Genomic DNA, 17,101 nt, shown 5'->3' with positions numbered 1-17,101 from the left:
CCCAACGTTCCTGAGGACATCTTGAAGGCTATTTGGACCAGTCGCTTGCCGCTAAGTATCCAAGTGCTTACTACTTCGCAACCGCACTCGTCATTGAATGAACTTGCCGTAGCAGCAGACAGAGTTTGGGATGTTTCTCCTGGATTAGCCGGTATGCAACAGATAGCAAGTACCTTAGCAACATCTGCTATGGATCTGATGGCTAACCAGATTGCCGAACTTACCAGATAAGTGCACGCTTTATCGACTCAGATGCAAACAAGATCTCGCTCTAAGTCAAGACGCGGAGACACGCAGCAATATCGTAGTCGCAGCAAGAGCCAATGTCAAGATCGCAATCACAGCCGCTCGGATATCGCAAGTATCCAGTATGTTGGTACCATTCCAAATTCCAATAGCTAGCAACGAAATGCGTGAAGCCGTGCGACTTTGTTTCGGGAAACGCACCGGGCAATCGTTAATGGCGATCAGCGATTGTCACAGTCTTACAGCTTATTCGTTACAGAATCAGAATCAGAATCATTTAACTGTTACATAATGAACACATGCACACATATATACATAGGTACAGATGTCAAAAGAACAGGCATGACCCGTCATTGCAAATTTCATATAATAATAATAATAATTCAATAATAATAATGACTTATTTTCGAATAGATACAGATCGACGTTCAAAATTGCAATTCCTCGTTGACACAGGAAGCGATCTTTGTGTTTTCCCATGATCTGAACTTCGCGAATTCCGACCTAAAACTGCATACCAACTCTTCGCTGCAAATGGATTTACAACCAGCACATATGGTTATACACAACTCAACCTAGATCTTGGTATTTAGATGGCAATTCGTCGTGGCTGACGTCATTAAGGCAATTATTGGCGTCGACTTCCTATCTTTCTACAATTTAGTTGTCGACTGCCGAAACAAACGCCTGCTAGACAATACAACAGCACTTTGAATAACAGCCATTTCTAATACCGCGGCGGACACTATATCTTATGTCAAGACACTCTATGGAGATTCAAAATACAATGACATCCTTCGAGATTATCCTGAAATAACTCGTCCTCCTGGCGTTCATCGGGAAATAAAGCACCATACGGTACACTTTATCACAACTACTGATGGCCCACCGATTCACTGCCCACCCAGAAGACAGCGCCGGACAAACTCAAAATAGCCAAGGAAGAACTCAAAATAGGAAGGAAGGAAGCTCAGAAATGCAGCCCAAACCTTCCAACGTTTTGTCGATGAAGTCACAAGAGGCCTAGATTTCGTATTTACATATTTGGACGATTTTCTGATATTTTCTAAAGACGAAAAAACACATGAAGATCACTTAAGGCAACTGTTTACTAAGCTAAAAGAATACGGTATCGTCATAAATCCTTCTAAATGCACATTCGGATTAACTGAAGTAAAATTTCTCGGATATCACATCACTGCTGAAGGTACGAAACCATTGGAGAGCAAAATTGAAGCTGTAAAATCATTCCCAGCACCCAAGACTGTCAAAGCACTGAGATTATTTTTAGGAATGATCAACTTTTACCGTCGTTTTATTCCTCGAACAGCTGAAATTCAAAGTCCTTTGAATAGACTTTTGACTGGTTCTGTAAAAGGATTACATCCCATTTACTTGAAGGACGACACTTTGAACGCTTTCTTAGAGTGCAAATCATGTCTATGTGAGGCAGATCTCCTAGCACATCCTGACTGCAATGCAAATCTCGCTCTTGTCACGGACGCCTCGGATACAGCATTAGGCGCTGTACTGCAACAGAGAAAAGGAGACGCATGGCAGACTCTGGCATTTTACTCTATGAAACTCAGTCCAGCACAGCAGAAGTGTTCACCTTATGATCGTGAATTGCTCGCAATATATAACGCCATTAAATATTTCCAACATTGGCTGCAAGCGCGAGTATTCACTGTCTTCACTGATCATAAACCATTATGGTTAGCTTTTACATCAAACAAATCAAATTGCTCACCAAGACAATTTCGCCATCTTGATCTGATTTCACAATTTACCACTGACATTAGACACATCTCTGGTAAAAAACAATGTCGTCGCAGATACTTTATCCAGAATAGAAGAACTTGAAAAACCTGTCGACCTACTACAGCTAGCTGAATCACAAATTTATGACGAAGAGTTGAAACAAATTTTTAACGGTGACACAACCTACAGCATCACACTGAAGAAAATGATGATACCTGGTTCCCTCACTCAGCTATATTGCGACAACAGTACGTCAACTGTTAGACCATACGTAACGCCAAAATTTAGAAAACGGGTATTCAATACCCTACACTCGCTCAGCCATCCAGGAATTAGGGCTTCTGTAAGGCTAGTTTCTGAGCGTTTTATATGGCCGAATATGAACAAAGATTGTCGTACATGGGCACGAGCGTGTTCAGCATGTCAGCGGTCGAAAATAACAAGACACGTGCAAGCACCTTTAGGGACTTACAACTTAACCAAAGTGAGATTCACACACGTGCATATTGACATAGTTGGTCCGCTGCCACCATCTCAAGGTTATCGTTACTGCCTTACAGCCATTGACCGATTTACACGCTGGCCTGAAGCTATCCCAATGATGGACATTACAGCTGAAACAGTAGAAAATCTCTACTTACCGTTTGGATATCTAGATTTGGCTGTCCTGAAGTCATAGTAACTGAAGTAGTTGTGAAAATGGAAATTTCGAAGGAAAATTTACGTGCGATAATTTTTTACAACTTCAAAAGGTGTTTAACGAGTTTTCAGTGCTTTGAAGAGCTGACTACGGTTTTTAATAATATAGCACCATGCATCTGGACTGTGGAACGCTGGTAAGTATTTAGAATTTCTACGTGGTTGCTCTAGTCTTAGGGGTAACCCAGGAGAACATTGATGCTGTACGGCAACTGATCGTCTAAGATCGCCATGTGACATACCGTGAGATATAAGCTTCATTATGCATTTCATGGACCAGTGTTCAAAATATTTTGCATGATCACTTAGGCGTAAAAAAAATTGATCCCACGCCGGATACTACATTTACTTAGTGAAGACCAAAAAATGCCTCGCGTTAGAAGGTGTCGCAAAATTCTGCGGCAATTCAACGAAAGAGACTCTAAACATGTTTATGACATTATCAGTGGTGACGAATCTTGGATATGCCTACGATCCGGATTCTACACAGCAGTCGACTGTTAGGGTGTTCCAAGAGGAGCCAAAACCGACCAAAGTAATACGCTCACGGAGCACTTCGAAAAAAAAAATGGTCGCCACGTTTGTAGCGAAAAATGGCCATGTTGCTACTATCGTGCTCGAAGGCCGTAAAACAGTTAATGCTGACTGGTATACCACTCTTTGTTTACCTGAAGTACCTAATCGGCGAGGTTATAAGGCGCGTTAGAAGGTGTCGCAAAATTCTGCGGCAATTCAACCAAAGAGACTCTAAACATGTTTATGACATTATCAGTGGTGACGAATCTTGGATATGCCTACGATCCGGATTCTACACAGCAGTCGACTGTTAGGGTGTTCCAAGAGGAGCCAAAACCGACCAAAGTAATACGCTCACGGAGCACTTCGAAAAAAAAAATGGTCGCCACGTTTGTAGCGAAAAATGGCCATGTTGCTACTATCGTGCTCGAAGGCCGTAAAACAGTTAATGCTGACTGGTATACCACTCTTTGTTTACCTGAAGTACCTAATCGGCGAGGTCCGAAAAAATAACCCAAGACACACCACGATAATGCTGGCTCGCACACCGCCCAGTAGACAATTGCGTTTTAAAAGAGCAAAACGTCGAAAATCTGGAACACCCGCCGTACAGCCCAGACTTAAGCCCTAATGATTTCTTAACTTTTCCATAAATCAAGCAACGACTTCGTGGTCAGCGGTACCGGACGCCTGAAGAAGCGGTTGAGGCATATAAAACGGCCATTTTGGAGACCCCGACTTGGGACTGGAATAAATGTCGAAAATTAAAATATCGTCCACAAATCTGCTTTATTTATTACTCCTTTCTCTTAATAGCACACTCTTATTTGTTTTACATAATCTAGTCATTTTTAGCACTGTGGTTGGTCGCAGTTCTAACCTAACCGAACCAAATATTTTTGGAAATTCATCATTTTACAGAAATGTCTTTAGTGTAGTTAGTAGTTTAGGTTAGTATTGCGTCAAGGCGCGAAGCGCCTCAACCGTCGACCTTGTCACGTGATAGTTCACACATAGGATATTCGATACTCTGTACTTCGATATCGACACTTTTTAGAAGAAGAGCGGACTGCATAATTTTGTACCTACATGATACCGCGATGAAACGCACAATGGTTTCCCATAAAACTGATGCTGAGTCCGAATTTGATAGTCTGCCGCGGCGGAACTTGCCGAAAGTACCAAAAAAAGTACTGTCAGTATTTTCTTTGCCGGAAGTGCTCGGCAGACGCTCTCAAAGGTGAATATACCCATCTGATACCAGCATGAAACCAATTCCAGTGGTATTTCTTGTCTAGTCTAGTTTATTTTCTCTTTGGGTTCTGTAAAGGCAATATCTATCTATTCCTGTTTGATCGTAACATATTTTATTATCTCTCTGTTGCGCAGGAACAAAAGCAACAACAGCGTCAAGCGAGTGAAGGTGTGATTAAGAAATCGCCGTGGTCCGCTGTGGGCGCGCAGGCGCAGCAGGCCACGAGCCAGGAGGGCCCGACGCTGGCCGAAATCCAGCGGCTCGAGCGCGAGAAGAAGCTCGAGCAGATGAAAGAACAGCAGCAGATGATGCAGGCCATCGCCCAGCAGCAGGCCGCCGCACTCGCCCGGGAACACGTACGACTTGCGCCACATTGCGTTTAACGGTCTGGCCTGGACGGTCTACCGTAGGAAAATATCTCATGGCTAAAACGGGTCTAATAGCAAGTGCGAACGACTTCGTCTGCGAATAATTCGTTAGTTGCTGTCCCGTAGAAACTGCGCTTTTTGCTATCCCATCCCACTAATATTACAAATGCGAAAGTTTGTAAGTCTGTTTGTTGTTTTGTTACCTCATGACGTCTAAACCGTAGAACCGATTTTGATCAAATTTGGTATATAGATGGTATGAGTCCCGGGGAAGGACAGGATAGTTTTTGTCCCAGAAAATTGCAGTTCCCGCGGGATAGCGATAAACGAATTCTACGCAGACAGAATCGCGAGCAAAAGGCTAATAAAAATATATGTTAATCTAGGGTTATGCGTGCGTAACGGTCGATATAAAAACTTTTGATATATTTTCACTGGATATAACGATTAAAGGATATAATGCACTTTTGATATAACAACATTTGATATATTCTCATGTAATATAATTATCAACAGATATAATGAACTTGTAATATAACAACTATTAATCTAACAGTCATAACGTATAACATACATGGGATATAAAGCTCAGTTGGTATAATGTAGGTACTATTGGCATAATCTGGAATATTTACTACTATTATTTCTTACCTATTTTACTCTAAGGCAGGTTGGTTTCGGTGCGTAACAAAGGATATAACAACAATTGTGATAATGCAACAATTGATATCATTTTTATTTGATATAATGCAATTTATCTTAAAAACCAAACTCATTTCTATTGTTATTAATTCGATTTGATGTACTTTGGGTTTGGTTAGTTTACGACGGACGAGCGAAACAAGGAGGAGTGTTAGGTGGAACTGTGACCGTAAAGCGCGCGAGCCGAGCGAGCGAAGCGAGCGTGCTTCGGTAGCGGCCGGCGAAGCGCCAGACCCGACTCTTTGGTATAATACTATAGTTTTTTTTATTAATAAATAAATAAAACAAAAATAAGTGCATATATTTTCCTTCTAAACAGATTGCAACCGAAAATAAAAAATACAAAACATTGTAACCTAATACTTATATCCAATATACATTATATCCATTAAACGTTATATCAAAAATGTATTATACTATTTGAACATTATACGCCATGAAATTATACTGATTGTTGTTATACCAAAAGTTTATTATGTCCCTTGAGTGATTATATCCAATGAAATAATATTACTTAAATGTTGTTATATCCAGTGAAAATAAATCAAAAGTTGTTAAACCAATCATTACACACCCCTAGGGATATGTATGCCAAATTTTATCCAAATCCATCCAGCCGTTTTAGTCTGAAAGAGTAACATACGTACAGATAGACACAAACTTGCATTTTTCATTAAGACGACCGGGTAGCTAAGTTGTTAGTGACCCTGGCTATGAAGCTAGAGATTGCGGCTTCGATCCCCGTGACAGGCAAATATTTGTATGATGAATTCTAAGGTCTTGGATGTTTATATGTACTTTACTAATAAAAATACATGGAGAATGCTGCAGAAACTCCAACGTCGATAAATCAACATTACACTAAGTAAACGTTAGTTCAAAAGTATCGTATGTAAACAAATTATCGTCACTACGTTGAAAAAAACTCTTATCTGATTTATTTTTCATAATGGGTATTACTTATTTGGTACTGGCAAAATAATTAAAGTAAAATTAAGTTAAAGAAAACAGAGAACTCATGTGCCTGCCGATTTTGTAATAGTACATTACTGCAGAGACCAGTAAGTAAGCCATCCTGGACAAGTAGCCCAGGTGAGGCCATCAATGATACGAGGCCAGGAAGGCGATTATGGTCGAAGCTTGTATAGTGCTTCTCTCAAAAATGATGATGATTGTGGTAATGAAATGACGGTGATTGTGATGTGCTGATGATGATGGTGATGATGATGATGATAATTAAGGCCCGGAATTTTGCGTGCGGCTTTTGACAGATTGTAGGGAGAGAGCACCGCTTTTATCGATATTATCGATAGTATCCAACTATTATCAATGCGGTTAATTTATCTATAAATAAAATAACACTTGCAAGCAAATACCTACTTAGGTTATCAACTCTTTATATATATCTAATATGTATTCGTAGTTATAGTGATTTCAATAAGGCAATTTAAACGGATTAAACTTTCCGATATTTCGATTTTTTAATGTTAATAGCCGCACGCAAAATTCCGGGCCCTAATAATGATAATAATAATGATAATAGCGATGATGATGATGATAGTGATGATGATTGATGGTGATAGTGTTGATGATGATGGTTGATGATGATTGTTAGTAATGGTGATGATTATGGTCGTTGATGGTGATGAAACAAAAAATTACGAGGATATAGTGCTTAGAAGTTACGTGCGAAGTCACTATATGGTACGATTTTTACCTAATAGTGACGTCGTAAGCCCCCACTCCGAAAGTTTGCTGAACTCTATCTTTGTCGATCATTCATAATTTGATAAACCATCAAGAGTACGTGTCCCATATTTTTCCATAATCTAACTGTCGGACGAAAAATAACGATATATTATTAATGTTTTTTATATTTGAAATCAGGTTTTCTAGCGATAGTTCTTAGATATGTTTCATCAAAATTGGTTTAGCTGATTTTGAGATATTGAACTTTGAAGTGACAAAGACGGGGGTTTTCCAACTTTTTGTTGGTTGGGTTATTAATTAACCCAGTCGTCATTCCGATTACGAATACCTTTATATTTTATTAATGGTCGAAGCTTGTATAAGTGCTTTTCTCAAAAATAATGATGATGATAATGATAAAAGTGATGATGATAATGAAGATGATGGCGATGATGGTTGGTAATGATGATTTTGATAATGATGCTGATGATGATGATGCTGATTGTTAGTGATGATGGTGATGATGATGGTCGTTGATGGTGATGACCATGGTTGGTAGTGATGGTGATGATGACGGTGATTTAGGATGATGATGATGATGATGATGATGATGATGATGGTGACATGGACCTATTTCAAAATACTAGTTAACTACACCCAACACTGCCGCTCGGCCGGCGCGCTGTTTATAACGGGTTCCAAAATTTTAAAGGAACCCGTTTCTGTCCAGGAAGTAAATGTCATACTTACTTACTGTTAAGAGTTCGTTACAGTTGGACACTAGCAGCTAGTCTCCAGGATGCGTTACTTTCTACGTTTTTGATGACGTAATGGCAACATTTTATACCATTTTCAACAGACTTCAAAAAAGGAGGTTCTCAATTCGGGTGTATGTCTTTTTGTATGTTTGTTACGCGATAACTCCGCCAATTGTGGGCCGAATTTCAAAATTATTTTTTAGTTCTATAGGTCATACTTCCGAGGTGGTCCCATTGACTATTCATCTGATGTTGGAATCCTAGAGGAATCGAGGGCAACCCTCGAATTTTTAATGCACACCTATAGCGATTTTGGCAATTTTAACACCAAGTGAAGTATTTACTTTCAGAAAGTATCATTTGGTGAACTGGACCTGATGATGAAGACCGTAGGTACCGGTACTCTGTTATAAAATAATATAACTATGCCGTGTTTGAGCTTAATGGAATCGTTGCGAGATGAACTTTGGCTACAAATCACTAAAAACTACTAAAAATGGAACAGACTTCAAAAACCTTGAAAATATTTTTCTACTAGTTTGAAGTTGGTGCCTCAGCACGAGCCAGCAGGAGTGGAACTATACTCGTTTACCTCACAACTACTAGAAAACAACACTAGACAACTAGTAGAAAATTATTGACAAGTTTTTGAAGTTGGTTCCATTTTTTGTTCAAAAATGTTTTTTTTTTAAATAATAACAGGCATCTTTGTCTAAAAACTACAATGTAAAATATTTACATTTTTTTTAAACTTTGCCACACTATACAATCTATTTGACCTGAAAAGACAGCAGGTGCAGACAGCTTCGCTTTGATGACATCTGGACTATTCTACCTCAAATATTCAATGATAGTTCAGAACATCAAGCGATTCCTCAGCTATATTCTGGACCCGTACCTATTAAAAAACGAAAATACGATGATTTGTAATCTCTAAAGCCGATTTTGCCAAAGTACTTCCATGCATTTATGATAGTTTATTGCATGTATAGTATGTACGTATGGTTGAGAAAAAATAATTCGAGCCGATCTTTTTAGGGTTCCGTACCCAAAGGGTAAAAACGGGACCCTATTTCTAACTCCGCTGTCCGTCCGTCTGTCATCAGGCTGTAACTCATGAACCGTGATAGCTAGACAGTTAACATTTTTTGCTGCTATAACAACATACATTTTTGGTAAAAAAAAAACATTTTTAATACAAGCTTTTTTTTGCTGACTGTACTTCTATTGTCACCCAAACTACATTTGCATATCAAATTTCAAGTCGATGCCATTAACCGTTGAAGAATTCCGTCCTGTAGAGACGATCCTGGTCGGACTACCAGGTTGTCACTACAAGATTATTGTATTGTCACGCAATTTACATAGGTATACCAAATTTCAAGTCAATCCAACTACTGGAAGTTAGTCGGATTTAACTAAAATTTAATTTGTATAGATAATGGTACGGAACCCTGCGTCCGCGAGGCCGACTCACACATGACCAGTTTCTTTACAGAGACAGACACGTTGTTGAAGTTCGTAAATAAAAAGTGTTTGCGTGAGTTATCTGTTATCGATCATAATAATTTTCTTTAATTGATCAATCTCAATAATCTACAGGATTTTTTTTTCCTCCTAGATACTTGATGAGTTATAGATACGAGTTTTTTTTCAAAGTAGTGATGATATTTATCTATTTATTTTTCGACCAATTTGGATCACATTGTTAGTATTTAATTACATTTCATAGACTTCTTGCTAAGGTTAGTTAACGATATAACATGTACATATATCTGTGGATATACTACTTATATGACTATCCGTTGTCTAGCACCCATAGTACAAGCTTGCTTAGTTCGGGACTAGGTCAATTGGTGTAATTTGTCCCAATATATTATTATTATTAATTTAAATTCACTATAGTCAAAAATAAAAAAAGTCAATCTGTTAAAACACGGAGTTAGTTTTTTTTTTTCTTTAAAGGAAATGCAAGCAGGTTTGGGTTGGGCGAAAAAGAAACCCAGCACGACTGTACCAGGGTTGACTTTAGCGGAGATTCAGGTATGTTGACTTGTCGTTATTGTTATTAATTTCATAAGTAAATAGGAACGAGTATTTATTTTAGTACCTAATAAACTTGCCTATGGGTAGGCGGAAGCGCGTCAGCAGTCTGCAGCGGCGGCGGCGGCTGTGGACGCGGCGGCGGCGGCGGCACAAGCGGCGCAGGCGCTCGAAGAAGTGGCTATGACTCAGCCCAATCACGTACCTTGGGGCAACACCCATAATGGAGGTAGGTGTACTAACTAATTTGGGATCGGCTACTGGGTGTAAAATTCTGATAGTTTAGTATCCTATAATCTTTTCTACATAATAGACGCCTAGCGTCTAATTGGTCTGATGCTATTTATTTGTTCCGAATTTAGACAAACCCCGTTGTTTGTTTAGGCTAATGTTTAAGTAATTGTTCGCTTACGTATAGTATTGGCGTTACTTTACACCTAGATACTTGTTTCCCTTTTCCAGGAGGTTTTTGGGATTCGCCATCACCAGCTCAATCATCGAAAGTTGTCGACAAGGTTCAGGAGATGCCGCGAGTTGCAGAGCAAAGCGCGAAAATTAAGAAGAAAAACACACTTAATGTTCCTGCCAAAAAAGAAGCATCCCCTGTTGCCGAATTCGACATTTGGTGCAACTCCGTGCTTGCGCCGTGGAGCGCCAAAATCGATGGTAACGTAAACTGCTTCAACTTTGCCTTCTGGCCCCAACATTGCCTGATTCCATTTAGAGTCGATAACTTAGCACTCTTATAGGTTTTAAACTTTTCTCTACACGGGAATTATTATTACGGGGGGATAAAAGTTTAAAAACCTAGAAGGGTGTTAGTTATCGACTCTAAATTGAATCAGGCAATGTTGGGGCCAGAGGGCAAAGTTGAAGCAGTTCACGGTAGTACATTCAATGTCGAGCATAGCCCGCAATAAATCATTGACATCTCTGTACCTTACAGCACTAGACTGGCTGTTTGGAATAAAATGCGCGGCGCATTAATCATCAGTATTACTTTTTACAGCCGTGGTTGCCTAGTGGTTTGACCTATCGCCTCTCAAGCAGAGGGTTCAAACCCCGGCTCGCACCTCTTGAGTTTTTCGAAATTCATGTGCGGAATTACATTTGAAATTTACCACGAACTTTGCGGTGAAGGAAAACATCGTGAGGAAACCTGCACAAACCTGCGACGCAATTCAATGGTGCGTGTGAAGTTCCCAATCCGCACTGGGCCCGCGTGGGAACTACGGCCCAAGCCCTCTTGTTCTGAGAGGAGGCCTGTGCCCAGCAGTGGGACGTATAAAGGCTGGGATGATGATGATGATGATGATGATTACTTTTTACACAACCCCTGCACGGACGTCAATATAAACTATAGTGAAACCGTCGGGTGACAAGCAATAGTCACTAATTACCACTTAAAGTCAGGAGGGATAGTCAAACTTATGCATAGCATCGTAAGGTTAATATTCCTCTAAGTAGCAAAATGTGGTCCTGTAATTATCCTAGGAGCATGTATTTTTTAGTTCTATAGAATACTGAGAAACGTTTATAAAACCGCATTTGGGCGCACTTTATATGGCTATACCGTCTTATCCTCCTAACGCCCAGCCCAAGTCAAATTTTGGATTTATGAACATCAAACTTTGTGTCATTTATGATAGTTTGATATTATAATTTCAAATTTCCTTTATAAAGGATTCTGGGCGTTAGGGGGTTATAGTCGTTTTATTAAGGTCTTGAAGTGTGCCATTCAATTTTATAATATTCTGGTTGTATGCACTTACAAGCATAAATGCTCTTATAAGAATCCGGTAAACTGCTTGAATGAGAGCGATTACTTCATTAAGGATCGGGCACGTGTCCTTGTAATTGATCCTACAGTAATCAGAGTGATGCTATAACAAGAGCGTACATTTCTTTTCTTGAGAGAGTTGAGCCACGGCGTGCAGTGATACGAAAAAAAATTCAAAGGCAAAAGCTTCACCCATAATTATTTTATATCTAAGTCTTCTACACTGTTATTTTACTGTTAAGTATATAATGCGTTCAAATCAAGCTGCGGAATTAACTTTATTGATAAACTAATTTAGGGACAAGAAACGTATTTTCATGCCCTGTCTTCAAAGTGAATCTTTAATGAGTTAGTCTATTATTTATTTATTTGATATGTTAACAAATGCGGCAGCCATGATAGTTATCGGACAGCGCAGTCTAATGTGTCTTAATCAAAACCTTAATAAAATCATTTGTTCCTGTTCAAGACAACTCTAAGCCATAGTTAGTTGCCATTTGATTGTTTAGAGTTCCTTTTGATTATAAGAAAACCGTACCCATTGAAAATCAATATGCAGGGTATTCTTTCATTGCATTACGTAGAGCATTGTTTTTGAAAAAAAAAATACACTAGTCTGAGACTGCATTTTTTTTTCTAAATCTGTAATTTTATCATCATCAAATTCAATTTCATATTTTTTGCCACTACTATACTCAACGCCGTATAAAGATTCCAAAAAAACTGCTCATGTGTTGCCAATAAAATGAAATAGTTTTGCATCGGTAAGTTTTAACTTTTCTAAATAATGTACATAAGTAATTTATTTATATATAATTGTAAAGCTAAAATTAAATGCAACTTCATAAATAAATAATTTAATGTAAATATTATTTTCACCAACAGGTATTTGGTTGAAACTGTTTTGTAGAAGAAAAGTTTATATTACACTGGTAATACTTCAGGCTTAAACAACATTTGGATACTATTAATCTCATAATTTGCTTACATTGGCTTGGTGCGAAGTAGGTACTAGGTGGGGGTAATGAAATATATCGCAGCGCTTATAGTGCCCAAAAGTAGAAATAAAAATAATGTAGGCTCTCATCTGTCATACTCTTATGAATCTGTCATTAACAAAGCAATTTGTGTAGACTTAACTGCCTAATTTTAGTAATAGATGTTTGTCTTCTTGAATTATTGAACACAGCCCCTGTTTTGTTCTTAATTCCTCTACATCCTGGACATTTCCAGCAGATACCAACAATTTTCCTTTTGAAACGGTTTGTGGTTGAAATTTTATATTAAGTAATACACACAAAACCGGTCGTCGAAATAATACGTATTTTGATCTGAAAACGATATTTAATTTATTACTAGCAATACAAGAACAATTATATATTCTTACTATTATTTAAAGAAACCATTAAAGTAGCTTTATCTTTTCGTTTTACAATAAAAGTACGACTAAACATGAAGTAAACAAACTGACATATCGAAAATATATTATGTCAAAGTTTATGATTGGTTCTTTGGGAGTCTTTTTGTATTTTTTATTTCAACTCAAAATTTGTTACTTTTACGGGTATCCCGTGAAACCATATCGAAAATACAAAATGAGACATGGATTCACAGAAAAACCAGAAAAGGAGACCACTTGTAGACTTTGAATAAATTTTCTTACCTTATTTAATTTTAATGACCAAAAATGAATTCACAGCCCTTTGTCCACCCAAATCACATTTTTGTCACAATGTCGCAATAAAATTTCAAAACGTCAGAACCTCAGAGCCGACAACCTTGCAGACGCTACTTATGTATCCGGAATCTGGGATTCCAACATTTTTAAACGCAAATGTCTGACCTCCATGGTAAAATTCGTACTTTTTTTTAAATACTGGACGCTATTTTTTTGTCCTTGCGTTCGCTATTGTTTTGTTTTTGTTGGGTTTAAATGTCATATCGCTGAAATAATGGAAAAGCTCGTGAAAATATTCGTGCTATGATTTATTACGATTTGCGACGTGGTTTAACGCAACAACAGTGCGTAGATCAATTAATTAACTTCGACTTTTGGTGATGAAGCTCCATCGAAAACCACTGTGTATCACTGGTTTAGTGAGTTTAATCGTGGACGCAGTAAGCTCACGGACGAAGTTAAGGAAGGTCGCCCGAAATCCGTCTTTGTGCCCTCAGGTTGTGCCACAAAATATTGAAGCTGTGCGAAAATTTATAATGCAAGACCGTCATGTTACGTATCGCGAGATAAAGGACACTCTGGGCATATGTATGACGAGCATTCATAAAATATTACATGAACATTAGTGTGTAAAAAAAATCCCGCACAATTTAACTCAGGATCAAAAAAAAGCTCGCGTCGAATGGTGCAAAAAATGTTAAAAAAATTTAACCGATGTGACTCAATATCTGTTTATAATATTTACATAACATTGGACTCTAGAAGGTCACAGAAGAAGGGGTTCTTAACATTTTTTGTGAAATCGTAATAATGATGATGATGATGAATAAAAGAAGGAATACGATGAAGTCGTAATTTTGTTTAGTTTGTAAGTAGATATATTATTACTTAATATCGATGCCTTAGTTCACACTTATACCGAGTCGCGATTGTCGGGAATTAAAAAGCGAATTGCCGCGCGGCGGTGGCGTTCTGTTTATTTTTGATAATGCCGCCACAGATGCCGCCTAGCAAGCAACCGCTCAGTCTGCGCCGCGCCCCGCCCCGCACCGCGCCTCGCCGTCGGAGGCTTGTTGGCAACCTTGTAGCATCTCGTGAACATTTGTTTTTAATAGGTAGTAATTACGTACACTTAACGGACGACCAGGGGATTTTATTTTACGTAATTTATGGAATATCAATTGCCCATCATTACGGCTGTACGACGTTGACATACCGAGCCGTATACTTCACATGTACAACGCATTTATAATAAATTGGCCACTCCTGTATCGGAACAATTATTAAATTATATTCACGAAAAAAGCCGTGGTGGCCTAGTAAAGAGCCGTGGTGGCCTAGTGGTTTGACCTATCGCCTCTCAAACAAAGAGTCGTGGGTTCAAGGCCCGGCTCGCACCTCTGAGTTTTTCGAAATTCATGTGCAGAATTACATTTGAAATTTACCACGAGCTTTACGGTGAAGGAAAACATCGTGAGGAAACCAGCACAAACCTGCGAAGCAATTCAATGGTGCGTGTGAAGTTCCCAATCCGCACTGGGCCCGCGTGGGAACTATGGCCCAAGCCCTCTTGTTATGAGAGGAGGCCTGTGCCCAGCAGTGGGACGTATATAGGCTGGGGTGATTCACGATAAATTGCGACACTTCGCAGCCAGTACCCATCGCGCACTGAACGTCGGAGTGGACGGGGCGCCCCTCTGCCCCGCACCGCACCGCATCGTTGCTCTGTCTAGACGTCCGAGTTTAGTGACTTTAAGTTCTTAGACTTTGACAATGCCAGCTGTCATAAATTACGCGAAACAACTACTTTTATGGAAGGTCAAAAAATAGAATTGACGGGTCATCCACCGTACAACCCTGATTTGGCACCCAATGTTTTCTATTTATTCCCAAATGTAAAGAATAAATTACGTGGTCAACGATTTTCGATCCGTGAAGATGCCGTCGACGCCTTCAAACAGCACGTTTTGGAGATACCTCAATCAGAGTGGAAAAAGTGCTTTAAAAATTGGTTTCAACGTATGCAAAAGTGCATCGATCATCGCGGATAATACTTTGAAAAACAATAAAACCATATCTAGCCATATACGTTTGTTTATTTTTTCTATTCTGAATACATAAATAGCAGCCCTCGTTTTTATAAATATTTTTGATATGCACATAAAAATATTTACAACAAATAACGTATGGAAAACTATGGTAAACATGGCGGCCACAGGGCCACCATGACATCTCCAATGAGGGCTATCGTTTTTTGTCTAACTAGATGGCGCACTGTTGCGTGATGTTTTGAAGTATGGCTTTCAAAGTCTGTTATTACGGGCGTGAAAACAAAATTTAGATTAAAATCATATTTAATACACCTTAAAACCGTACCATAAAAATATCGAGCATGCCACAGTGTTGCATAGTCCCCGTTTTGTTCGGTAAAAAGGGAGGACAAAGGTTTCTGAAAGACAAAACTGTCTCAAAACACAGACATTCTTTGCCCCGGAACGCATATTTGCCATAATTAATTTAGATATTGCAAAATATTCACAAAATTATTATAATTATAAATAAACCCGCGTAGCTCACCCAAAAACTATAAGATTTAACATTTCGGAGATCTCACGCTACACTAGCGCCTCTAGTGGCGAATTCATACGCGATAGCCCTCATTGTCACTTCATTCGGCATCTGGGGTGGTACCACGAAATTCGAAAATCGAAGTTCGTAACGTATTGTGCCAGAATCTCGTATTAAATTAAATAACTTATACTCTGTTTAATTTAAGGTTTAACAAAATATTATAAGTTTTTTTTTTATTAATGTGCATGGGTTGTTTACATCTGGAACGTCACAATGATAATGACACTTGTGACAATGACGTTCGGCCATCTTTGGTAACTTTTTTGGAATCTAAATACGGCGTTGAGTATATCAGAATTTTCAGAATCATCTTCATAATCTTCGTTGTACGGAACCATCGCATTTATTGCCTGTCTAACACTTCCATTCTCACTATTTAGAATTTAGATGGTTGGCAGTCCTCTACTGTGCGTTTTTCCAGAAATTTCCTGCCTCGCACAGCAAAACTCTGGAATGAAGTGTACTCCTACCTTAAAGGCCGGCAACGCACTTTTGACCCTTCTGGTGTTGCAGGTGTCCATGGAAGACGGTAATCGCTTACCATCGGGCGATCCGTTTGCTCGTTTGTCCCCTATTCCATAAAAAAACATAAATACCTCCTTGTTTCATCTCATACTAATAGCTGGAAAGGGATGATTACTTTGTTATAAAAGAGATCATGCTAAACAGTCCATATTTTAAATTCTCGTTGTGCTAATTTATATTGAGTAAAATAAAATAAACAACTACTTATACTAAGCAATATTATTTATTCTTAAACGGATTTCATTATTTACATTTACAAAACTGTTTTTTATTTCCTCTGAAGTTGTTCGAATCCTTATCAACAATTCTTCTCGCGAGTTTACTGGTTTTGAGTAAACCTTATCTTTCAAAGTCCCAGATAAAAAAATATCTAATGGAGTTAGGTCGGGCGACCGAGCGGGCCAGGCTTCCGCGGCCAATCCAGAAACTGTCTATGGACATCCGCGAAAG

The 17,101-nt window shown here is 38.7% G+C and overlaps 1 protein-coding gene across 2 annotated transcripts in view; it reads left to right on the top strand.

Annotated features, from left to right (window-relative positions):
- The window catches only part of Gyf (GIGYF family protein Gyf), an 88,818-nt gene that overhangs the window by 57,151 nt on the left and 14,566 nt on the right, over nucleotides 1-17,101 (top strand). For both annotated transcript variants that reach the window (XM_074094916.1, XM_074094926.1), the window contains exons 21-24: nucleotides 4,612-4,833; nucleotides 9,960-10,037; nucleotides 10,128-10,266; nucleotides 10,500-10,703. In XM_074094916.1, the coding sequence (XP_073951017.1) occupies nucleotides 4,612-4,833; nucleotides 9,960-10,037; nucleotides 10,128-10,266; nucleotides 10,500-10,703 (643 nt within the window). The remainder of the gene's footprint in view (nucleotides 1-4,611; nucleotides 4,834-9,959; nucleotides 10,038-10,127; nucleotides 10,267-10,499; nucleotides 10,704-17,101) is intronic.

The sequence above is a fragment of the Choristoneura fumiferana genome, chromosome Z (genome assembly GCF_025370935.1).
Source record: "Choristoneura fumiferana chromosome Z, NRCan_CFum_1, whole genome shotgun sequence".
Taxonomy (NCBI): domain Eukaryota; kingdom Metazoa; phylum Arthropoda; class Insecta; order Lepidoptera; family Tortricidae; genus Choristoneura; species Choristoneura fumiferana.
Note: the sequence above shows the minus strand (reverse complement) of the source record. Positions and strands in the feature narration are given on the sequence as shown.